Source organism: Camelina sativa, chromosome 20 (assembly GCF_030686135.1).
Source record: "Camelina sativa cultivar CO46 ecotype springtype chromosome 20, ASM3068613v1".
Taxonomy (NCBI): domain Eukaryota; kingdom Viridiplantae; phylum Streptophyta; class Magnoliopsida; order Brassicales; family Brassicaceae; genus Camelina; species Camelina sativa.
The window spans coordinates 24,817,757-24,843,925 of NC_141899.1; the positions used below are offsets into that span (position 1 = coordinate 24,817,757).

Consider the following 26,169-nt stretch of genomic DNA (forward strand, 5'->3'; position numbering starts at 1 on the left):
CATACCAAAACTTTAAAATCAGTTAAACAAAGTTGAAGTAATATGCTTGTAAAAATTATTTTGTTTGGCTAGAAAATATAACATAATCTATTTATTTATATGAAGGAGAGTATTTACAATCCTTATTATTTTAGGATTAATAATTGATTAAATAAATTCTTTCATTAAGATATCATATTAAAATAATTAATAATATGTGATATTTTTTTAATACATAATTTTCTTATAATTATCATTTTGTGATTAGATAATAAAATAGTTTTTTCAAAAACAACAATTAAAAACAATTCTAAAAACTAGTACTATAGTAGGCCATAATTAGTTAGAAAACAATAAACAATGTCATGTTTTATAATAAAGTGACTTTTCCTTAAATAATAAGGATAAATAGTAATTGTATGGATGTATATATAATCTATAAATACCAATCCAACCAATTCCATCAAACAATTCTTCACTTGTAAACCGACGGGAAAAAACTGATATTTTCCTTCTAGCGCCCAAAAAAAAAAACCCTAATTACACTTGGAAAAGATGGCAGAAACTACCGATACAATCTATACCACCGTCCTAACGCCGCAGCCTGAATCAGAAAGCTCTAAAAAACGCAGTTCTGACGCAACATCCTCAAAAGTCGAAGCAGAACCAGAGAAGAAACATGGAGGAACCACCATGCTCTCCGTTTGGCCACCGACTCAGTTAAGCCGCGATTACCTCTTGAATATGCTTATCAATATATTATCCACAGACTCGTACCTCTCCAAGAGATACGGAACGCTTAACCCTGAGGAAGCGTCCGCCGTTGCGAAATCTATCGAGGAAGATGCTTACGTCGCCGGATCAAAGCTCGTGTCGAGTGATGGGATTAAAAATCTTGAGGCCTATACCGAAGAGATTAGCTATCGTATCAATAAATGTGCGAAGGACCGATGGAAGAAGAAGATGAATGCAAGATGCAGTTCCGTTTCTGAACTTGAGGAGGCTTAATATTTTCGTTTTACTCTCCTTTTGCTTTTGCTAGATTCTTCTTTTAAATATGACTTGTGGATTTTGAAGGTGTTCATTCTTTCTAATATGACTCATTGCTTGGTTTGGCATCGGCTTATGCCTCTATGGATGTTACAACGATATGTATCAGCTTATGTCTCTATGGCATCAGCTTATATCTTCTAGTCTAGTTTGATTTCTTTCAACAGACATTTGCATCCACCACTAGTAGTAACTCTATTTGCAGCCTACCCATTAGGTTATGTAGCGTTTTGGAATTGAGTTTGGAATCCTTGTAAACTTACCCTTAAGATTAATTAGCTGAATTTTTCAGGGCTGACAATTTGTGAGTTTGGTGTATGCATGCAGCTTTCGTTTGGCTTATAGGTTATGTAGCGTTTTCTCGATTGGATTTTGAGTCCCTAGCTTTAAAAATTACTAGTATGATTTTATTTTTTTCTCGATTTCTAGTGGGTGACATGAACTTACTGTGAGTTAGGAGTACGTAAAATATCATTGTCGTATTTCCTTTTTAAAATCTTGAATTAACTACTTTGGTTTACCTTATTTCATCAAAACATGGAAACATCATTGCCTACGTTGGCATAATCTTCCTGCACAGGTTATTGCGCATGTGGTTATAATTGAATGTTTTATAATTTCCTTTCTATTGGATTAGATAATGGCTAATTTGACTATGAAATCGAAGTTATGAAATGTGTTTTATAATAAGTTATAATTCTTAGTTCTTGTGTTGTTGTACATAGATTTGGAGGATTATTCCACTTGTTTTGTTCTCCTGAGTTCTTTCTTTTTCTGCCTTTTTGCACCTCGCGTACGTGGATAGTAATTGTACAAAGGAATTTTAAGAAACCGTCTTTTCAAAAACACATAAGTAAGTAAAGGCTGTTGTTATTTTGTTAACTCATGATCTCTGGTTATTTCGGCGACTCGGCGTAGGTAACTGGTTTTAGGCTGTTGAAGTGTATGACTAAATGATGAGTGAAACCAGACGTGATTACTTTCACAAGTTTACATGCATGCTGTTCGAATTTGGCTGCATTATCGATTTCGTTAGTGAGAGCATGCTCGACACAGAGGAGTTTTTTCTTGAAAATATATTCTAAATGCAGTGTATAAAGATCTCGTGGTTTGGTATACTGTTGACAATTCTGGAAGCTTCTTTATACATTGCTTTATATATTGACACTCTTGGCCAAGCAGGTCGGTAGAAGCTTATCAAATTCTTCAACAAAAAACCAGAGACAAGAGACAGTTCAGAGCTTCCCAGTACTATCTTCTCTGCTTGTTGCTTGCACCATGATCATTCATTGGGAGATTGAATCGCAAGATTGATTTTGGAGAAATATCCAGAGGATGCATCAACCAACATTGCTGGTGGTCTAAATACAACAAGACTCACTTAATTATTTGATTTGATCGAGATGTTGTTACCATAACCGGGTTCGATAAGCTATGTCTGATCTCCTGGTTTTTGTTGAATAAAACCGGTTATGACAAAACCGGTGAAGTACTAAGAGCAAACCCATTGCACAACTCCTTGGGATGTCTTTGATTTGTTTAACCATATAATCAAAAAAAAGTTTTAATCGTAATTTTTGTGAGACAGTTCTCTGCGGCGATCATTTTAGATCCACAGAGACCCGATACATGGCAGCTTTTTATTGGCTTTCCTTCGTTTTCTTCTCTCTCTCTCGACAAAACCAAAACGAGAGAAACACAAAATCAAAACTCCTCTCTCCTTCCACACCGATCCTCTGTCCAACTTCATCTCACCTTCAACCAAGACAAGATCCAAGTCTTCAGCCACAACAAGATCCAACTTCATCGAGATCGTTGATGAATACAGTCGAGAAAGAGATCTCGCCTCGTCGTCTTCTTCTTCAATTCGATCCAAGTATTCGGCCTATTCGCAATTGCTTATTCTTGCTTATTCTTGATCTCATTGATTCGTTAATTAGAAAAGGTATTCGCAATTGCTTATTCTTGATCTCATTGATTCCTTAATTTTTTTTTATGGTTCTTTAGCCGAATATGTTTCAATTTTAGGGTTTAGTTCTGTATCTATCTCTCGTGTTTCTTCCTTGTTTGTTTGTGTTTGGGATTCTTGATTGGGTTGTTTGATATTTCATAAATATTGTTGTATAGTTTATACTTGGTTACAATTTGTGATATGTGGTACAAGAAAGATTTTCTTATGATTGTTAAATTGTTTTCTGAGAGTGGAATTGGATTGTATCTTTGTGATTATTGTGTCATGAGGCATTAGAGGCTGCAGAAAAGAGATGGACTACAAGCGATTTCGATGTTGGGAAGCCTCTTGGTAGAGGAAAGTTTGGCCATGTTTATATAGCAAGAGAGAAGCGGGTTAGTGTGTGTCTCTTTTTACAATCAATGTTATTGTTTTTGAGTTATTCACATAAAGATTTGTCGGAGATGCTGTTGATTTGATGTCTTTCTTCTTATATGCATATTTGAAACAGAGCAATTACAGTGTGGCTTTAAAGGTTCTTTTTAAGACACAGCTTCAACAGTCACAAGTTGAGCACCAGCTTCGTTGGGAAGTTGAGATTCAGTCTCATCTTCTGCATTGAGTTGAGTATACCCGCTTCTCTCTTGCTTTATAAACATGGTTTTGAGTTGACATCACTATGGTTACTTCTACGATCAGGTGTTGTGTTGTGAGAATTTGAAGATTGTTCTTGTTGACATTATAATGTTTTTTTCTGTGATAATAACAGTTTCTCGAATACCTTTTGTTGCAGAACAGAGTTTACTTATTTTTTGAGTATGCCGCTAGAGATGAGCTTTACAAGGAGCTTAAAAAATGCAAGTAGTTCAGCGAATCTGATTGATCGCTGCTTCTCAAAGAAGGTAAGTTTAAAAAGCTTGTTTAAACTAGAATCCGATTGATTGTTGACATTGATTTCTTGTTTGATTTGTAGTATTGTAGAATGGTAGTCTTGTTTGTAGAATAAAAAGGTATTGATTTCTGATTGATTGTTGACATTGATTTTTTGTTTTAAGTCTTGTTTGTAGAATAAAAAGGTTTTGATTTATTGTATGATTATGTTTGAAGTTTTGCTTAAAGTCTTGCTTTGTTGTTGACATTATAAGCTTCTTTTGTCACACTTAGACACAAATGGGTAGGTAGTTCTATAAGTTAAACATTATTGTGAATTAGTTCTCAATGCTTGGTAGTTAAGAACTTACTAAATTCTTGGTAGTTAAGCACTTACTAAATGCTTGGTAGGTGTAACACTTAAACACAAAAAACATTTGTAAACGTAACCTTAAAGCTTTACAATAAACCCAACTACCAAACTCTTCCTTCTCCTTCAATGCTTAAATGGTCTCGGAGATTTGCTATTTATGTCGCTTCTATGGTTCTCTATCCCCCAAGTCAATTCTTCTTCTCTCCATCTTTCATAGACTTTAGGGTATGAATTAATTTTCTTTAAACTTTACAGACCTCTTGACTAGCCAAGTTGGGGTGAATAATTCAGAATCTCTTCTATCTTTTTCTCCTCCTATCCAAACAAGCTCATCACCTATGCAAATAAGCTCTTCACCTATTCTAATAAGCTCATCACCTATCCCTCAGTTTAGTACACAATCTAGTGATGTCAAAGAGGTAGATGAAAACACAAGGGAAGCTAGAATCTGATGGACTGCTTAGGAAGATATTGTCTTGATCAGTGGTTGGTTAAACACTAGCAAAGATCCACTCCTGGGCAATGGGCAAAAGGGTGGTTCCTTTTGGGAGCGAATTGCATTCTACTATGGAGCGAGTGAAGCAGTAGTGGGTAAACCAAAGAGAGGGGCCAGTCAATGTAAGCAGAGGTGGAAAAAAATAAATGAGACTGTCAACATGTTTGTAGGATGCTACAACCAAGCTTCGAGTCGGAGAACCAGTGGCCAGTCAGAAGATGATGTTCTCCAAATGGCAAACGAGTTGTACGTCAATGATCAGAAAGTGAAGTTCTCTCTAGAGCATGCTTGGAGGCTTCTACGCCATGAGCAGAAGTGGTGTTCTTCGAATGCTTTGAGAGGACCTGAAAACTCCAAAAGAACAAAGCTTGATGTGAGTGGCACATATTCCTCTAGTTCGAATACAACATCTCGTCTTGAGGAAGAAGCTAATGAACGCCCTCCAGGTGTTAAGGCATCCAGGTCTTAGTGAATGTTTAATCATGAGTCGAAAACAATGTTTGTATCGTTTTTAATCAAAGTTTGTATCGTTTCCAATCAAAGTTTGTGTTTAATCGTGAGTCGAAAACAAGACACAAGTATACAAGTCGAAAACAGGACAAGCACATGAGTAGTGAATAATCTTATACAACGTACGACACAGAACCATTATTTGTATTGTGTGGCTGTTTATTTGCAGGATAGGTTGTGCTTAATTTTTGGTTCTGTTTTATTTGCAGGTTCTGTTTAATTTTTGGTTATGTTTTATTTGCAGGTAACCCGTGAACCTTGTGAAGTCACGCCGGCACAATAGAACACGAAATGCCTGGTCTGTGATGAATGTTCTTCTCGTGAATTTCTAATCTCACGTCGGCACAAGAGAACGAAACCGTATCTGGTTTGTGGTCACGTCGGCACAAGAGAACAAAACTGTCTCTGGTCTATCGTACATGTCACGGTCTGCGTTTTCTTTCTCGTGAGAAGTTTGTGTTTTCTGTCCCGTGAACACGTTTCTTCAATAAACTTGCACTAGGTAACAACCCGCACTATGTGCAGGAAAAATCAATTTAAAGAAAAGTATTATAAGTAAAATTATTATCATAGAACCAATATCTGTTTGTGTCAAACATAATATGTAACTAAAGTTTTTAATTTATTTATTCAAAATTACGTTTTTTCGTTTAAAAAATACGTTTCACCCGTGAAATCTTTGATTTTGTAAGAGGTTTTATAGTGGAGAAAATATTGATAAAATGTTACTATTTGTTGAAATATGTCTTTTGTGGTTTAAAAATCAAATTCATATCTTCTTATTTTTTATTTTGTAATCATAACAATTTTGCATGTTTCTTATGTAATCATAACAACATATACTAAAATTATTTGGTAGTTTAATTATTTAATTTTTATTATATGTTAGTAACAATCAGGTTCTAATCTAAATTTTCTGAAGATAATCTAATTTATTGATTTAATATTTTTGATTAGGCTATTTAAATCTTTTGAGTTAGTCGGTTTGTTAATATTTTCTATAAATGACAGACCAAAAAACCATTATGAAAAAATTAATGAAATTCCAAAATCAATGTATACGTGTAAGATTACATTTCACTTGTGAAATATGTGAACGTGGTAAAGAAATCATTTATAAATTGTTACAATTTATGGTAATATATATATTTTGTGTATTTTAAAAATCAAATTTATATTTATGGTTTATCGAGTAACTATAACAATTTTGCATAATCTAATAATCAATCATTTCAAATAAATTATGATTTTTTGGGTACTATATTTATTTATAAATGATAAGGGTTATTGTCTCATTCCTTTGTAATAGCACATAGATGAATATACAATTAGAACGTATATTCCTATTCAGTTATCAATATTTTCATTTTCAATGAATAATCACACATCATGATATCCCCTAATTTGTTGTCATTTTTATATTTATTTATGAATATATATAATCTATATTTATTGGGAATTAAGTTTTCTTTAATGAATTGGAGATAATTCAGGGGTAATATTCTTATTTTTATAATCAATTATAATAACTATTGAAACTTGTTATTTAAATTATTATGGTAATAATACTAACATACAAAATAACATTTCGTTTTTATATGATTAGGTTAATAAGTTATATGTTCTTTATTTTTATTAACTTTATATTAATTGATATGTTTTTATAGCCTTTTTAGAATATTTTACTTAAACTGATTTAAGAAATAAATATAACTTTGACTTGTATATTTGTAAGTAAATTTTAGTGAAAATTTACTTTAAAATAATATGTAATCATTTAATTAGTTTTTCTATGTGATATTTAAATTTATGTGAGAAATGATAGCATATCTAACTATTGTTCAGTTAATTATTTTTTTAAAATATATAATGGCATGTTAATGTAATTAAGTAGAAAATTTAAAGTTAGTTTGCTAAAAGGTGCATCGAGCTCTCTGGTGATGATACATCAGCTTGTTCAAGAGTGTGCTTCTCTATTAATATATAGGGGATTCAGTTATCAATGTTTCGGTTATCAATATTTCCATTTTCAATGAATAATCACACTAAATGTTTAGATTAATTAGTTTATATACTTAGATATATATAAATAATCACACATCATGATATCCCCTAATTTGTTGTCATTTTTATATTTATTTATGAATATATATAATCTATATTTATTGGGAATTAAGTTTCTTTTAATGAATTGGGGATAATTCATGGGTTATTTTTATAAATTGGGGATAATACTAACATACAAAATAACATTTCGTTTTTATATGATTAGGTTAATAAGTTATATGTTCTTTATTTTTATTAACTTTATATTAATTGATATGTTTTTATAGGCTTTTTAGAATATTTTACTTAAACTGATTTTAAGAAATTAATATAACTTTGACTTGTATATTTGTAAGTAAATTTTAGTGAAATTTTACTTTAAAATAGTATGTAATTATTTAGTTAGTTTTTCTATATGATATTTAAATTTGTGTGAGAAATGATAGCATATCTAACTATTTTTCAGTTAATTATTTTTTAAAATATATATAATAGCATGTTAATGTAATTAAGTAGAAAATTTAAAGATATTTTGCTAAAAGGTGTACCGAGCTCTCTGGCGGCGACACATCAGCTTTTTCAAGAGTGTGTTTCTCTATTAATATATAGGGATTTTAAAATAGTATGTAATTATTTAATTAGTTTTCTATGTGATATTTAAATTTGTGTGAGAAATGATAGCATATTTAACTATTATTTAGTTAATTATTTTAAAAATATATATAATAGCATGTTAATGTAATTAAGTAGAAAATTTAAAGCTATTTTGCTAAAAGGTGCATCGAGCTCTCTCGCGGCGACACATCAGCTTTTTCAAGAATATGCTTCTCTATTAATATATAGGGGATTCAATTATCAATATTTCGGTTATCAATATTTCCATTTTCAATGAATAATTACACTAAATGTTGAGATTAATTAGTTTACTTAGATATATATAAATAATCACACATCATGATATCCCCTAATTTGTTGTCATTTTTATATTTATTTATGAATATATATAATCTATATTTATTGGGAATTAATTTTCTTTTAATGAATTGAAGATAATTCATGGGTAATATACTTATTTTTATAATCAATTATAATAACTATTGAAACTTGTTATTTAAATTATTATGTAATAATACTAACATACAAAATAACATTTTGTTTTTATATGATTAGGTTAATAAGTTATATGTTCTTTATTTTGATTAACTTTATATTAATTGATATGTTTTTATAGGCTTTTTAGAATATTTTACTTAAACTGATTTTAAGAAATTAATATAACTTTGACTTGTATATTTGTAAGTAAATTTTAGTGAAATTTTACTTTTAAATAATATGTAATTATTTAATTAGTTTTCTATGTGATATTTAAATTTGTGTGAGAAATGATAGCATATCTAACTATTATTCAGTTAATTATTTTTAAAAATATATATAATGGCATGTTAATGTAAATAAGTAGAAAATTTAAAGCTATTTTGCTAAAAGGTGCACCAAGCTCTCTGACGACGACACATCAACTTTTTCAAGAATGTGCTTCTCTATTAATATATAAAGGATATATAGCAAGTATGTATCGGCTACTCTTGTATCATAAACTTGTTCAATAAACTCTCATCCCAACTCTCTTTAAAAATCTCTCAAACTTGTTCAACAATCTCTTTTCCAAATTATTTCTCAAACAGCTACAATCTTCTTTTATAATCAATTAAATTTTTCTAAGAACATATCATCCCTAGATTTAGATGATGAGTTTTGATGAATTTTTTGATGAACACTTTGGCAATCTATTCCAAAATTGCCTAGATGATTATGGCAATGATCAACAACCAACTACTTCAAGGCTGCAAAGAGCTTATTTTGATAGAGGACGCGAGGAAGGGCATATTCAATTATGGAATGATTATTTCAGCAAAAATGCTACTTACTCTGCAGCTAGTTTCCGTCGTCGTTTTCGAATGAACAAGTCATTGTTCATATGTATTGTTGAGGCACTATCTAATGAATTACTATATTTCCAACAAAGAAGAGATGCTGATATGTCTATATTTTGTCTCTCCTTAGCCTATTTTTATCATGCATTTCGCTAGGATAACTCATTGGTTTGCATCATTTTCTAGTTCTTTCTATACACTTTGCACGTCTAGGTAGCTCTTGCATTATCCTTGCATACATTGTGCATTTTGGAGTATTTCAGGTATTTAGGAGACGTTGAAAGCCATTCTGGTCCGAGCCATTGTCACCATCTCCGTCTCGTCCGAGCCATTGTCACCATCTCCGTCTCGTCCGAGCCATTGTCACCATCTCCGTTTCATCCGAGCCATTGTCACCATCTCCGTCTCGTCCGAGCCATTGTCACCATCTCCGTTCCGTCCGAGCTATCCGTCCAAGCCATGCTCCTCAGCCTTCCATCCAAGCCATGATGACATTGCATTCCATTCGACGCACACGGACTCGATCGCACATGTCGGGAAGAAGGACGTTTGGTTTCACACGCTTCAGGAGATTACCGAACCGACGCTTTACCTTGTCGTTTTAAGTTTTAGGGCTTTCCATGTTGGACTACTATATATACATTTTGTTAAGTCTTTGCAGAGACATCTTATCTTTTAATCTCGTTTTCATTCCCAGAAGGTTTCTGAACCTAGCCTCCAAAAAAAAACGTTCTCAGACTTGTATTCCGATATCTTTGAGATTATTGAGATTTTGCATTTGATTCCTTCTACAAAGTTGTTCATCTTATTTTTATCTACCTAATAATGCTTGTTTCAATGATTTCTGTTTTTGCATCCTTGACTATGATTTTTGGATCTGAGTAGTGTGTTAGTTCTTGAGGATGGGATAGATTAGGTGGAGGATCTTAGGATGTAGAGTGTTTAAGCTTTGATGTATGATTCCCTTCTGGACTAGAGTTAGAATTACTTGTTTCTCTCTGATCAATTGGAACTAGGTTCGAGACATTTCTGCACCCAAAAGGTGTTTGATGAAATGTCTGACCAACTAGTGCCACAGACTTACGTTCCTAGCCTAAGAGATTAGTTGTCTAGGATGTTTGTTGACGTGAATGAACTTGTTTGTCAAGCCTGCTCGACCACGTTTCTCTAGGGAGAGCTAGGTATGGAAGTGGTTTAGTCTGAGTAGCTTTTGCCAAGAGATTGGATTAGCTAAGTTGTGATGTTCATTGTTTAGGGATACTTTGCTTGTGGTATGTTAAACACTCCTTAGACTAGGATACTCTACCGACATCAATTACCCCATCCTTAGGACTTCTTTCTTTCTGATTTTTATTACATTCCTGGAACTGTTTCGTTTGTTCATGCTTAGAATCGTTTGCGTTTTTATTCACTTTCGCTTCTTGTCATGCATTCTTGTTTCTAGTTCTGTGACTCATTTCTGTTTCACATTTTGATCATTCTAGGACTGTTAGATAAAAACACTCTTTGAATTGGCTTAACTTGTGACATCTTGATTGCATTTTGAGTGATAGTAAACTTTCCCAACTGGATTGACACCTTAAGTATTACAACGCATAAGGTTAATTGAACCTACTAGGAGACACAAAAATCTTAGTATCAATTTGGCGCCGTTGCCATCTGGGATTCTTTTTGCTACATTTAAGATTTCAAGTTTTGCAAGATTAAGTTCTGTTACACAATCCTAGGAGACACTTGTTTTGATTCTTTTTGCTACTAGGAGACACTTGTTTTGGTTGTCTGCTTGTTTGTTTTGCATCTCAGGTACCTGTTGATTGCAACCTTGCATGCACACCAGATCAAGAGGGCATCAGAATCTCCTTCCTGTTATCGATGACATCAATCGGTTGCAACGCCCACGACAAGCTCGTCAACCCACTGATTATCTCGCACACGTCACTATGGAACAACAACATGAACCACATCAGGGACCGCGAACTATTGGTGCTGGGGATGCACCGAACACTCATACTCAACGTGCTGGAATCGTCCCTCCCGCCGTGCCGAACAACAACTTCGAGATCAAAAGTGGTATGATCACCATGATCCAAGGAAACAAGTTTCACGGGTTGCCTATGGAGGATCCACTCGACCACTTGGACGAGTTCGACCGTCTTTGTGGTCTCACCAAGATCAACGGCGTGAGTGAGGATGGTTACAAGTTGCGCCTTTTCCCTTTCTCCTTGGGAGACAAGGCTCATCAATGGGAGAAAAACCTTCCCAAGGGATCAATCACCACCTGGGATGGTTGCAAGAAAGCATTCGTGGCCAAGTTTTTCACCAACTCCAGAACAGCACGTCTCAGGAATGAGATTTCCAGCTTTACTCAGAAAAGCTCATAATCATTATGTGAAGCCTGGGAACGTTTCAAGGGTTACCACAGCCAGTGCCCACACCATGGTTTCAGCAACGAGTCATTACTGAGTACTCTCTACCTTGGTGTCCTTCCCAAAATACGCATGCTGCTTGACACTGCTTCTAATGGTAACTTCCTGAACAAGGACGTCGACGAAGGTTGGCAACTGGTGGAGAATCTTGCTCTGTCCGACGGCAACTACAACGAGGATTATGACCGCACATTTCGCGGCGACGCTGGGTCTAAAGAGAAGTACAAGAAGGACCTCAAGAATGTTAATGAGAAGCTTGACCGTATCTTGCTGAGCCAGCAGAGGAGCGTCCACTTCATCTCTGAGGACGACCCTTTCCAAATTCCAGATGGGGAGGGTGAGCAGAGTGAAGAGATCAGCTATGTTCAGAATCAGGGTGGATACAACAAAGGTTACAACCCCTACAAGACGAACCCCAATTTGTCTTACCGAAGTCCCAATGTTGCTAATCCACAAGATCAGGTGTACCCGCCTCAACAACAACAGCAAGGGCAACAAAAACCTTTTGTGCCTTACAATCCGAGATTCGCTCCAAAATAACCGTTCCAGCAGGGTTACCAAGCTCCCTCAGGACCACCGCCGGGATTCCGTCCTCAACCAGTTCAGCCTACACCAACCCCAGATCAAGAAATGAAGCAGATGATGCAACAAATTCTTCAGGGCCAAGCTAGCGGTTCCATGGATACTGCAAAGAAGTTCGCTGACCTTAGTCAGAGGATGGAGTTCCTACAATGATCTGAACGTCAAATTCGAAACTCTGAATTCAAAGATAAGGTACATGGAGGGCCAATCGGCTTCTACTTCTGCACCAAAGCCTGGCCAATTCCCAGGTAAAGCTGTTCAGAACCCCAAGGAGTTCGCCAATGCCATTACGCTAAGAAGTGGGAAAACATTGCCTCCCAGGTAAGGAGTTCCAGACGTCACTGAGGATAGTGCAGAATTAGATGGGGAGGATTTTGGTCATGATGACGCTCAGATGGAGAACCCCGTCGAGGCAGTCAAAGATCCAATCGAGCCAGTGAAGCAATCTGAACCTGAAGCTGTTAAGGAGCCTGCTGTTCCTGAAGACAGACCTGCGAGGTTCATCCCTCCACCGTACAAGCCTCCTCTACCATTTCCAGTGAGCTTCAAGAAGCAGCTTATTGAGAAGTACAAAGCCTTGTTCGAAAAGCAAGTCAAGGAGATTGAGTTGAGAATGCCATTGCTAGATGCATTCGCACTTGTTCCTCACTACCAGAAATTCCTCAAGGACTTGGTGATGGAGAGATCAAAAGAAGTTCAAGGCATGGTGGTACTAAGTCTTGAGTGCAGTGCAATCATCCATAAGAAGGTTGTACCCAAGAAGTTCAAAGATCCTGGATCATTCACTCTACCCTGCTCCATTGGACCCATGTCTTTTGAGAGGTGTTTATGTGATCTTGGCGCTTCAGTGAATCTGATGCCATTCTCTGTGGCTAAGAGGTTGGGTTTCACAAGGTTTAAGGGATGCGACATCTCTCTCATCCTTGCAGATAGATCAGTGAGACTTCCACATGGTATCTTAGAGGACTTACCTGTCAGGATTAGAGAAGTGGAAGTGCCAACCGACTTTGTGGTTCTAGAGATGGACGAAGAACCAAAGGATCCTCTGATCCTAGGAAGACCGTTCATGGCGACTGCTGGAGCCATCATTGATGTCAGAAATGGCAAGATTGATCTCAATCTAGGAGACGACTTCATTATGAAGTTTGACATCAAGGATACTTTGAAGAAGCCAACAATAGGAGGACAAGTCTTCTACTTTGAGGAGATGGATAAGTTGGCTGATGAGTTGTTGGAGAAACTAGCTGAGGAGGATCATCTCAAAACTGCTCTAACCAGGGATGGAGAAGAAGGGTTCCTGCATGGGGAGACCACTTGTTACAAGAATATGCTAGACTCCCACAGAGAAACGGACGAACCAGAAGAGTTCGAGCAGTTGTCTGACGCAGAAGAGGTATGTGTAGTTGAGACAGAGAATTTAGAACGTGAAACCTCCTACTCGACCAACGTAAAGACCCGACTTGAGTCACCGCTCGAGACACCATTCGGACCACGCTCGACCATTACCGCTTCTGATGCCCATGCTGACGACTGGTCGGAACTGAAAGCTCCGAAGGTAGAACTCAAAACTCTCCCTTCCGGACTCATGTACGTTTTTCTGGGAACCAATTCTACTTATCTTGTCATAGTAAATTCTAGGTTGAGTGATGATGAAATGGGGATGCTAGTAACTGAGCTAAAAAAGTATAGAAAGACTATTGGTTATTCTTTTGATGATATCAAGGGAATTTCACCTAGTCTTTGCACCCATAGGATCAATCTTGAAAATGAATCATATGTAGTATTGAACCCCAAAGAAGATTGAACCCTAATCTGAAAGAGGTAGTTAAGAAAGAAATCCTAAAACTACTTGATGCTGGAGTTATCTATCCTATCTCTGATAGTACTTGGGTATCTCCAGTGCACTTTGTACCGAAGAAGGGAGGAATAACTGTAATCAAAAATGAAAAAAATGAGTTAATCCCAACTAGGACCATCACAGGACATAGGATGTGCATTGATTATAGGAAATTGAATGCTGTGTCTAGGAAAGATCATTTTCCTCTGCCTTTCATTGATCAAATGTTGGAAAGACTAGCTAGTCATCCTTATTATTATTTCCTTGATGGGTATAGTGGATTCTTCCAAATCACTATCCACCCAAATGATCAGGAAAAGACAACCTTTACATGTCCCTATGGCACTTTTGCCTACAGACGCATGCCATTTGGTTTGTGCAATGCTCCTGCCACCTTTCAGAGGTGCATGACTTCAATTTTCTCGGATTTAATTGAGGAGTCAGTGGAAGTGTTTATGGATGACTTCTCTGTATACTGTTCCACTTTCTCCTCCTGTTTGTTGAATCTGTGCAGGGTATTGACGCGATGTGAGGAAACGAATCTGGTGCTGAACTGGGAGAAATGCCATTTCATGGTTGAAGAAGGGATCGTTCTGGGACACAAAATTTCTGAGAAATGGATTGAGGTTGACAAAGCTAAGATTGAGGTCATGGTTCAGCTTCAACCGCCTAAGACGCTAAAGGACATCAAAAGTTTTCTGGGACATGCTGGATTTTACAGGAGATTCATCAAGGACTTCTCAAAAATCGCAAGACCTTTGACAAGGTTGTTGTGCAAGGAGGTCGAGTTCGAATTTGATGCAGCATGTTTGGAAGCTTTCAGCAAGATCAAGAAGGCCTTGGTTTAGGCACCCATAGTTCAAGCTTCGAATTGGGATCATCCGTTTGAGATTATATGTGACGCTTCAGACTTTGCAGTTGGAGTTGTTCTGGGACAGCGTATTGACAAGAAGCTTCATGTCATCTACTACGCGAGTCGCACCTTAGACGAGACTCAGGGAAGGTATGCTACCACAAAGAAGGAACTCCTAGCAGTTGTGTTTGCATTCGAAAAATTCAGGAGTTATCTTGTGGGTTCGAAGGTCATTGTGTACACCGATCACGCCGCTCTGAGACAGATCTACTCGAAGAAGGATACCAAACCGAGACTGTTGAGATGGATCCTGCTTCTTCAGGAGTTTGACATGGAGATAGTTGACAAAAAGGCATAGAAAACGGAGTTGCAGATCATTTGTCTAGAATGAGAATTGATGATGTTGTCCCCATAGATGATTCAATGCCTGAGGAACAACTTCTGGTAGCCCAGGTTTGTGAGCGGATGCATGACACAGGGGTTGAGAACCTCAAAATCAGATGCATGGCAATCACTTCTGAGACTGCACCCTGGTATGCAGATGTTGTGAATTACAAGGTATGTGGAGAAGTTCCTGTTGACATGGATCCATACAGGAAGAAGAAGCTTTTCAGAGAGGTCAACCACTACTTCTGGGATGAACCCTATCTGTACAAGAGAGGTTCTGACGGTCTGTTCAGAAGATGCATAGCAGAAGGGGAAGTGCAGGGAGTGCTTGAGCACTGTCACGGTTCCACCTATGGAGGTCACTTCGCCACATTCAAGACAGCTCAAAAAGTTCTTCAAGCAGGTCTCTGGTGGCCAACCTTGTTCAAAGACGCTCACAACTTCATCACCAAGTGTGACGCTTGTTAGAGGATGGGCAACATCACAAGGAGAAACGAGATGACCCAAAATCCGATCCTGGAAGTGGAGATATTTGACGTCTGGGGGATAGACTTCATGGGACCATTCAACCCCCCATATAATGGGAATGTCTATATTTTGGTGGCAATTGATTACGTTTCTAAGTGGGTCGAAGCCATAGCCAGCCCCACCAATGATCACAAGGTTGTTCTGAAACTGTTCAAAAGTATAATCTTTCCAAGGTACGGGATACCTAGAGCGGTGATCAGTGATGGTGGAACTCACTTCGTCAACAAAGTTTTTGAGAGCATGCTGAGAAAGTATGGGGTCAAGCACAAAGTGTCTACTACGTATCACCCTCAGACCAGCGGTCAGGTTGAAGTTTCGAACAAGCAGATCAAGGGTATCTTGTCAAGAATTGTTGGAGTTTCGAAGAAAGATTGGTCTGTCAAGTTGGACGAGACTCTCTGGGCATACATAACAGCGTTCAAGACGCCAATAGGACGAACACCTTTTCATTTGATCTATGGGAAAGCATGTCATCTCCCTGTAGAGGTTGAGTATAAGGCACTTTGGGCTATCAAGTTGCTGAACTTGGATATTGACACAGCTCAGGCTAAAAGGACACTTGATCTACATGAGTTGGAAGAAATCAGACTTGATGCCTATGAGAGCTCAAAGATCTACAAAGAAAGGACCAAGAATTTTCATGACAAGAAAATTGTTGTCAAGGAGCTCAAGACTGGGGATCAGGTTTTGCTTTTCAACTCCAAACTTAAGTTATTTCCTGGAAAGCTTAAGTCTAGGTGGTCTGGACCTTTTGACGTCAAGGAAGTTCTGCCATTCGGAGCCATCACTCTCCTGAACAAAGATGGTAGTGAATTCAATGTGAACGGTCAGAGAGTCAAGAAATATTTAGCTGACCAAGTCCGACCAGAGGGGTTTTCTGTGCTCCTCTATGAACCCCCAAAAGCCTAAAAGGCTGAAAAGTCAAGCTCGTGACTTTAAACAAGCTCACTTGGGAGGAAGTCTCAAAGGTATCACTGTAAATATTTTTTTAGGTCCCTTGTGTTTTTAATTTTTGTTTTTGATTTTCTTGTGTTCAGGAATCTACAGAAGGGAGTACAAGCAAAAAAAAAAAAAAAAAAAATAGCAATCAAAAGAGTTTGTTCAGAATCACGTCAAGAATGAGGAGTTCCACAGAAAAGAAATAGAGGATACAGAGATAAGCAGAGTGAAAAGGAGATTGGGGAGACACTTTTTATTTCTTTTCGAAAAAAAAAAAAAAAAAAACGAAAAAAATATCTATGGGAGACACTCACCCACTTGCTCTTTCCTCCCCCCCCCCCCCCCACGAGATTTTTCAACTCTCTTGTCACCTCACCACCCATCTCTCTCTTGTTCCCTCTCACCAAACACATCAACTTTGTATCCCATCTTCCCACATCAACCCACCACTACACTCCATCTCTCCCCCTTTATGTCGACATATCATCTCTCCACACTTCCTATTTATTACTCAACTCTCTCAACTCTCTCTACTCTCCCCTCTGCCCAACCCACAAACACTCACACCTTTCACTCTCCCTTGCTAGACCTGCGGAAGAGAACTGCTGCCTCCATAAAGCCACACTCCCGATCGAGCCATCATCCTCGTTGTGTCCGCCGCTGCCGCCATCCTGCTGTCATCCGAGTCATTCTCGTCCACCCCGCGAAGCTCTGCTCGAGACACTCACCAACCGCCTCTCCTGAGATACTATTCCACACCTCGTTCGAGGCATCAGCTCAAGCCGTCACTTCTCTTCATCCCGTCCAAGCCACTGCGACCATCTTGCTCCCGTCCGAGCCACTACGACCATCTCGCTTCCGTCCGAGCCACTGCGACCATCTTCGTTCCCTTTTGAGCCCTGATTCCCGTCGCCACTCTAAATTTTCGTCTGAGCCACTGTCACAATCTTCGTTTCGACCGAGCCACTGTCACTGCCTTTGTTTCGATCGAGCCATTATCACCATCTTTGTTTGTCTCGCGCCATACTCACTCTCATTGATTTTTTGCGATTAGTATTATTGCCCGGTCACTAACCTACTAATCTTTGATTTTGAGTTTGAATTGTCTTAGCTTTGCAATGTCTGACAATTTTTGGGACGAGATGTATGATTAGTATGGTTGTCAGATTCCAGGACGTGTTGCTACTTCTAAGCCGCCTACGCGAGGCGCTGGGTCAAGCAGACCAGACAAACTGCTCTCTAAGAGCAAGAGTCGCGGGAAGCAACCGACACAAGCTTCAAACTCAAAGGAGGACGGGAGTGATTACGAACAGGAGGAACCTGCGTTGCAATCAACACCAGCTCCCAGAAAATCGGTCAAACGGAAGAGCGCTGAGACGAAATTAACTCCCAAGGAATACTACGAGCTGTTCTAGCAGATGGAGTTTGAGGGAACAAGATATCCCCATGTTGAGACTATGCAGCAACTCGGGATTTGGGAGGATGTTCAGTATCTGTTTAGGCGGTGCCATCTGGAGGGAATCATGAACACACCAAAAAGCGGATACAGGGAGGAGACAATTCAGTTCCTCTGTACTCTGGAGACGCATTTGTATGTGGATGAGCCGGGAATGATATTTGATGGAGGTCTGGGCTACATTACATTTCGCGTTCATGGCCAGTTCTACACTCTCAGCTTCAAAACTGTCGAAGAGATGTTTGGATTTCCCAGCGGAACGAGGACTACGCCGCAGTTCGATCGGGATGAGATATCCGCACTCTGGGCAACGATTGGGAGCACACCCACATTCACTTCCTCGAAGACAAAAGCGCTAAACGTGCGAAGCCCAGTGTTGCGTTACTTCCAGAAGGCGGTCACCAATGCATTTTACGCTAAAGAGATTAAAGGATACATGACAAATGGCGAGCTAGAGATGATCGATTTGGCGCTAAAGGGACTCTCATCCACTGCCATGGATTGCACCGCGCTGCAAGGTGACATATCCAACACTTCCGTCTCGCTCTACCTTATCAACTACATGCTGACATACAAGCATTGGGTCTTGCGACTAAGCCTCTACCACACTCCCGGAGTGATGTGCATGGGAGGCATCGTGACTTGGTTCCTTGAGGCTGCTGGCGTCCCCCTACACTCTGAATCGCACCCACCACGTTGGATAGACATCACCTACCTGCGACAGCTACGCACTTTGGATTGGGGTTTGAGGCATGGTAGGTTGCTCTACAAGTTTGTGCATCCTGCGGTCGGACCTTCGAGATTACTCCTCCCTTGCATCGAGTTGTCTACAATCTTAGGGGAAGAGCATATCGAGTTTATCCCTCCTACGGCTATCTTATACAACTCTGAAGCTGAAGAGGATCATGTCGACGTTGCGGAAACACGCGCAGACCAATGGAAGAAGACACAGAGGACTACCGCCCAGAGGACTATCGCCCAGAGCAGTTCCACTTCGAGGAATACTCGGATCCGCGAATGGCCAAGGGGGTCAGAGCAGCTCATAACAGACTTAACCAACTACAAGAATGGGGGAAGGCCAGAGACAAATTGTTGAGCCGATTCACCAAGAGCGTCATGAACTTCATGCGTAAGTTTAGCTGTTCGACTTCCACAACTGCAGTCCCTAGGTCTATCCCTGAGGATACCAGACCAATGCCAGGATGCCCTTCTGCGAACATAGAGCGAGCACCTACTCCGATTCGCTCTCCCACACGTCAATCTTCATACCTGCTGCGGGAGCGTCCGCCTTCACCCGCTCCTTCACTCCACTTATCACACGAGTCTAGGGAGAGACAGAGACGCGGTTCGCGAGGTTCCAAAGCCTCCTCAAGTCGTCGATCAGCGCGTCGTTCTGCAGATCAAGCTGAGCAAGAGGTTGAGCAACAAGTTGGGTAGCAAGGCGATTATCAGCCTACGGATGTGGTAGTATTAGCCTCAGACCATGGCGAGTCTAGAGTCGACGACATGCAGTGCGACGAGCAGCCGAGCACTTATCAGAACACGCAAGCGGTTGAGCAACAAGTCGACCAACCAGGTGAGACCACTCCTGCGGATCCCGAACACGGTGAAGGACAGAGCCAGTACCACGCACCAAATCTTTGGGCGAGCTCAGACTCCTTTTTCTACTACTGAGGTACTCCTACCTTCCTTTGTATATACCATTTCATTTCTGCGTTGTTTGTGTTGTGATTCTTAAATCGTCCTGCAAATTTTTCTTACACAGGAGACTGTGTAATTTAAGTTTGGGGGAGGGTTTGAGATCATGTATCTAATGTTGTGTTTTCTTATTTCAAATTTTTGTATCATATCATGCTTGCGTTTTCATCCATCTATTTGCATATAAAAAAATAAAAAAATAATAATAATAAAAAATTGAAAAAAAAAATCAAAAATTTCCACAAAAACAGAGTGTTCATGTGGTTTTCACTTGCATATTAGGATTGCGTTTAGGTTTATTCATATAGGGTTGTTGCATTTAGCATAGGGGTTGATGATGATTGTAACCTTGTTAGCATGCTGGATTCAATAGGATAGGATTAAAGCCCTTGTTCTTAGTTCTTTGATGCTTGTTGATTGAACCTGAAAAGTTAAGATTTAAGCATGTTTTGAATTGATATCATTCCCTATCTACTTGAACCTAATCCTGACTTGCAATTATCCTGTTATGCATTGAAGTTGAACTCATGCATACCATATACATACTTGGATTGTCTTTCACATTTTTACCACCCTTGTCAATCCAAGTAGCTGGTTCCTATCTTTGGAACAGTTCCCCGCACCCTTAACCAACCGTTCTTTCAAGCCAATTGTATTCTTGAGTGTCAGGCCTTTTTCCGAGTTGACCTTGTTAGAAAGTGTTGGGTTCTAACCGACAAGAGTAGGATCCTGTGTAGTTCTAGTTTGCGTTATCCGGACTAGTAGGACTAGGTGAGAACTCGATTTTGGGTATTAGTTATGGATTTGTGCAGAAAAATGAAGTGTAAAACGGAAGTAAAGGGTAGAAAGTTTTTAGGAGGGGGATGTGCTTTCAAATTTTACAAGTCTAGTAAAGGATTTGGGTTGACCGAAGTAAAAAGAGTAATTAGTTCTGGGCATGAAATAAAAAGATTAGACAAGGAAAAGAAAGTAAAAATGCTTATGATGTCTAGAGTCCTTAGAAGAAAAGAAAAAGAACCATAGTGATAATAAAGATTTCCCAATCTGCTAGAATGATAATAAGTGAACTTCTCCTAAGACCAAGTATAAAGAGTGAAAGAATGGGTTTGAGATGATGTTTCTGATGAAGGGTAGAGATAGGACCAACTTCGGTTTGGAATGTTCTTTGGGTAGACAGGACGCTGCTCTTGTATGTATCAGTTGGTTTCAACCTTTAGCCTTCTCTTAAGCTCAACTCATTTTCGTGAGAGAACCTTGTCATGTATTGATGAAACCACTTGAGAAGGAGACCATCTAAGTCTCCAACCCTTCACCCTAGCCAAATGAGTTCAACGACATTGCTTAGCTTGATTCACGGTTCTCTGTTAATGAATGTTAAAGGGAATGATTGATAGGATTGCATGTGTAGAAAAAAATATAGAGTTCCTTCACCATGCATCATAGAACTAAAAACAAGGACCTTGATTCTAACTATGTTATTTAGCATGTTTTAGGTTCTGAGACCCCATCTTCACACCTCTTCTACATACTCTATTCTTGATTGTTTGCTTGAGGGCAAGCAAAGAGTAAGTTTGGGGGAGTTGATATGTCTATATTTTGTCTCTCATTAGCCTATTTTTATCATGCATTTAGCTAGGATAACTCATTGGTTTGCATCATTTTCTAGTTCTTTCTATACACTTTGCACGTCTAGGTAGCTCTTGCATCATACTTGCATACATTGTGCATTTTGGAGTATTTCAGGTATTTAGGAGATGTTGCAAGCCATTCTCGTCCGAGCCATTATCACCATCTCCGTCTCGTCCGAGCCATTGTCACCATCTCCATCTCGTCCGAGCCATTGTCACCATCTCCGTCTCGTCCGAGCCATTGTCACCATCTCCATCTCGTACGAGCCATTGTCACCATCTCCGTCTCGTCCGAGCCATTGTCACCATCTCCGTCTCGTCCGAGCCATTGTCACCATCTCCGTCTCGTCCGAGCCATTGTCACCATCTCCGTCTCGTCCGAGCCATTGTCACCATCTCCGTCTCGTCCGAGCCATTGTCACCATCTCCGTTTTGTCCGAGCCATTGTCACCATCTCCGTTCCGTCCGAGCTATCCGTCCAAGCCATGCTCCTTAGCCTTCCATCCGAGCCATGATGACATTGCAATCCATTCGACGCACACGGACTCGATCGCACATGTCGGTTGGTTTCACACGCTTCAGGAGATTACCGAACCGACGCTTTACCTTTTCGTTTTAAGTTTTAGGGCTTTCCATGTTGGACTACTATATATACATTTTGTTAAGTCTTTGCAGAGACATCTTATCTTTTAATCTCGTTTTCGTTCCTAGAAGGTTTCTGAACCTAGCCTCCAAAAAAAAACGTTCTCAGACTTGTATTCCGATATCTTTGAGATTATTGAGATTTTGCATTTGATTCCTTCTACAAAGTTGTTCATCTTATTTTTATCTACCTAATAATGCTTGTTTCAATGATTTCTGCTTTTGCATCCTTGACTATGATTTTTGGATCTGAGTAGTGTGTTAGTTCTTGAGGATGGGATAGATTAGGTGGAGGATCTTAGGATGTAGAGTGTTTAAGCTTTGATGTATGATTCCCTTCTGGACTAGAGTTAGAATTACTTGTTTCTCTCTGATCAATTGGAACTAGGTTCGAGACATTTCCGCACCCAAAAGGTGTTTGATGAAATGTCTGACCAACTAGTGCCAGAGACTTACGTTCCTAGCCTAAGAGATTAGTTGTCTAGGATGTTGCTTGACGTGAATGAACTTGTTTGTCATGCCTGCTCGACCACGTTTCTCTAGCGAGAGCTAGGTATGGAAGTGGTTGAGTCTGAGTAGCTTTTGCTAAGAGATTGGATTAGCTAAGTTGTGATGTTCATTGTTTAGGGATACTTTGCTTGTGGTATGTTAAACACTCCTTAGACTGACATCAATTACCCCATCCTTAGGACTTCTTTCTTTCTGATTTTTATTACATTCCTGGAACTGTTTCGTTTGTTCATGCTTAGAATCGTTTGCGTTTTTATTCACTTTCGCTTCTTGTCATGCATTCTTGTTTCTAGTTCTGTGACTCATTTCCGTTTCACATTTTGATCATTCTAGGACTGTTAGATAAAAACACTCTTTGAATTGGCTTAACTTGTGACATCTTGATTGCATTTTGAGTGATAGTAAACTTTCCCAACTGGATTGACACCTTAAGTATTACAACACATAAGGTTAATTGAACCTACTAGGAGACACAAAAATCTTAGTATCAGATGCTACAGGAAGGTTGGGTGTGTCTGGATTACAAAAGTGTACAGAAGCCATTCATATTTTGGCATATGGCTGTGCAGCTGATGCGGTTGATGAATACCTCCGCCTCGCAGATAGGACCGCAATGCAATGCTTGGAAAATATTGTGGAGGCAATTATATATATGTTTCAAGATACGTACCTAAGAAGACCTACATCAGAGGATCTCCAACGATTACTCAATCAAGGAGAGGCCCGCGAATTTCCGGGATGATCGGAAGCATTGATGTATGCATTGGGAATGGAAGAATTGTCCAACAGCTTGGAAAGGACAATATTCTCGTGGATCTGGAAAACCTACAATCGTTTTAGAGGCTGTGGCGTCGCAGGATCTCTAGATTTGGCATGCATTTTTTGGTCTTCCAGGTACTTTAAATGATATCAATGTTCTTGACCGTTCACCTGTTTTTGATGACATCTTAGAAGGTCGAGCTCCGAGAGTAGATTACTTTGTCAATAGACGACATTACAATATGGCTTACTACCTCACTGATGGTATATATCCGAAATGGGAAACATTCATCCAATCAATTTCACTTCCACAAGACCCGAAAGCATCATTATTTGCAATGTGTCAAGAAGCTGCCCGAAAAGATGTCGAACGTGCTTTTGGAGTCTTGCAAGCTCGTTTTGCGATTGTTAAAAATCCTGCACTTTTTTTGGATAAGGCAAAAATAGGAAAGATAATGCGAGCATGTGTCATATTGCACAATATAATAGTAGAATATGAACGAGATGGATACAACCTGTACAATGTAGCAGAATTCCATCAAGGAGAAGGAAGCAGGTCTTCATATGTCGAGTTAACATATTCTACAGATAGGATTAACAATCTCGGTGATGTGATGGGCGCTTGGAATCAAGTTCGTGATACAACGCAACATCGACGGCTTAAAGCTGATTTGGTTAAATATATCTGGCAAAAATTTGGTATAACTTAATATTAGACCGATGCTAATTATGTTATTCATAATGCTTTCATATGTTTCTATCATTCTATGTTTTTTTTATTATTATTATTGTATTCAGTTTTAAGTTTGTGACTTTTTTAGGATTGTAATATATGTTTAAATGTTTTTTTAATATAATTTATTGGGAAATTACCTAGAATCTATCTATATATATAAAGTTGGCTTTTTCTCACTTCTGGTGCTGCCACATCAGCAGCTCTTTATTTAATTTTTAGGGTCTATTCTTAAACACTTATCCACTAAGCAGTTTTTAATTAATTATATACTAATGGGCTTCAGAAATTTGAGAGTACCTGAATCCTTATATTTTGATAGTATGTATTTTGTTATTATATTTTAAAATAAAAAGTCCATAACATTACCAAAAAAAACCATATTATCAGCCCAACAGACTCTAGAAAAGTTAAAGATAGTTTATGTTCTTCTACCCTAATAAAATCATTGATGAAGTCTAGACTTCTCCGTCGTATCATATGATGGCTCGATTCCCTCTCCTCTTCTCTACCGTTTCATCTTCATTTTCATGGTATTTTCATCTCACCTTCTGATGCATTAAGTGCTATTCCAATCGCTACACTTCTCCATCTTCAGCTTTGTAAGAGTTCTCAATGATTCCAATCGTAATTGTAACGGCGTGGATTCTGAACGGTAAAATTTGTTTCAATTCCCTCTTATTTAATTATTTCCCCACTACTACATATTCTTATTGTATAAATTCAGACATCGCTATATAAGTTACCATCTCACTAACGCAGTTCTCTACTTCCATATCTGACTAAAAAAACATTGCGACGACCATGGGAACTCCTTATGTTTCTTTTGCAGAGCTCAAACCTGGACGCCTTCACCAACGGGTGGTGGGTTGATTCGAAAAAATCTTAAAGGAATGGGAAGGATATGAGCATCCTAACGATGGGGCAGTTGTGAAAGGTTTGCATTTCAGATTTTATCACACTGATGTTTTAACCAGGCATAATGGTTTCTTACAAGGCTTTTATTTGTTTCTTTCTTGTGGTGAAATTGATTGGAAAACTTCAAGATGAAACTGTATTCCTGAAGAAAGGTCATGGTGAGAATGAGGAACTGTTTGAGTTCAAACCAGATGAAGGTGGCACCGCCAATCTCAACTGTGTACTTTGAGGTTGATCTTGTGACTTACGACAAGGTTAGTGTACTTTTAGATGCTTATGTTGTTTACAATTCAGCCAGTAAGAAAGTATAAGAGGCCAACACTTGGTTGTTATTGGGTTTGTAGGAAAGGGAATCGTGGGACATGAACACTGAAGAAAAGATAGATGCTGATACTAAGAAGGAAGAAGAAAACTCCAAGTTTAAAGCAGGCAAATATGCTCTGGCGTCCAAGAGATACGAGAAGGTATATAATAATATGAACTGCCCGTTGATATGTGAGTTTTACAGGAGAGCGAAAGCATACGTGGAGTTGGCTGATTTAGACTTCGCTGAGTTTGATGTCAAGAAGGCCCTTGAAATCGATCCTAACAACATGTTCTCTCTCTTAGTCTTATACCCCTCTTATCTATATCCAATTTAGCTTTGAGTAGGTGGATAGTTTTTTGCAATGTCTTCTCATACACTAAAGTCAACATTGTATTTGCTATTTTATTTTCAAATGACAGGGAAGCTAAGTGAATCCGGAATAGAGGCAATGAGCACCTGAGCCCTTGAAAACGTTCCAAGCACTTTGCATTTTCTTTTTCTTCTCTTTTGGTTTGTTGCAATGTTTGTTTTTGGTTTTTCAAACTGAGCGTTAGTGAGATTTATTAAACAGGGGACTTGTATGACAATAATAACATTAGACTTGAGCTAGAAATTTATTGCATGTGTTGCTTTTGATTCTCTCACCTTTACACTTATCACCAGTGACGTAATTATAGAGGAAAGTTAACCACACTATACAACATGGTTAACAACTTAACATACAATAACATTTCAAATAGAAGCGTAGAATATAAATGAA

At 38.6% G+C, this 26,169-nt stretch overlaps 3 protein-coding genes and 1 non-coding gene across 4 annotated transcripts; 3 read left to right on the forward strand and 1 right to left on the reverse strand.

The window, feature by feature from the left end:
• Positions 1 to 453: 453 nt before the first annotated feature.
• On the forward strand, positions 454 to 1,097 carry LOC104772660 (WPP domain-containing protein 3-like). The gene has a single exon (XM_010497248.2). The coding sequence runs from the start codon at positions 535 to 537 to the stop codon at positions 985 to 987; it is 453 nt and encodes a 150-aa protein (XP_010495550.1). The 5' UTR covers positions 454 to 534; the 3' UTR covers positions 988 to 1,097.
• A 10,445-nt stretch (positions 1,098 to 11,542) lies between these two features.
• LOC147919312 (small nucleolar RNA R71) lies at positions 11,543 to 11,649 on the reverse strand. Its single transcript, XR_015594252.1, has one exon. It is a non-coding gene; the product is annotated as a small nucleolar RNA R71 (small nucleolar RNA).
• Positions 11,650 to 19,720: 8,071 nt separating this feature from the next.
• On the forward strand, positions 19,721 to 24,161 carry LOC147919313 (uncharacterized). Its single transcript, XM_087503931.1, has 2 exons — positions 19,721 to 19,790; positions 23,587 to 24,161. The coding sequence occupies exons 1-2, from the start codon at positions 19,721 to 19,723 to the stop codon at positions 24,159 to 24,161; spliced, it is 645 nt and encodes a 214-aa protein (XP_087360057.1).
• Positions 24,162 to 24,572: 411 nt separating this feature from the next.
• LOC104771250 (peptidyl-prolyl cis-trans isomerase FKBP65-like) lies at positions 24,573 to 26,048 on the forward strand. Its single transcript, XM_087506619.1, has 5 exons — positions 24,573 to 24,839; positions 25,017 to 25,121; positions 25,231 to 25,356; positions 25,447 to 25,566; positions 25,829 to 26,048. Exons 3-5 carry the CDS (start codon positions 25,258 to 25,260, stop codon positions 25,835 to 25,837), a joined length of 228 nt encoding a protein of 75 aa, XP_087362745.1. The 5' UTR covers positions 24,573 to 24,839; positions 25,017 to 25,121; positions 25,231 to 25,257; the 3' UTR covers positions 25,838 to 26,048.
• The last annotated feature ends 121 nt before the right edge of the window (positions 26,049 to 26,169 follow it).

Coding starts and splice junctions, on each gene's coding strand:
- LOC104772660 (XM_010497248.2), top strand. CDS start 535: ATGGCAGAAACTACCGATACAATCTATACCACCGTCCTAACGCCGCAG.
- LOC147919313 (XM_087503931.1), top strand. CDS start 19,721: ATGCAGTGCGACGAGCAGCCGAGCACTTATCAGAACACGCAAGCGGTT. Junction 19,791..23,586: donor GCAACAAGTCGACCAACCAG/GTGAGACCACTC, acceptor TTGGTCTTCCAG/GTACTTTAAATGATATCAAT.
- LOC104771250 (XM_087506619.1), top strand. CDS start 25,258: ATGGTGAGAATGAGGAACTGTTTGAGTTCAAACCAGATGAAGGTGGCA. Junction 25,357..25,446: donor ATCTTGTGACTTACGACAAG/GTTAGTGTACTT, acceptor TTGGGTTTGTAG/GAAAGGGAATCGTGGGACAT.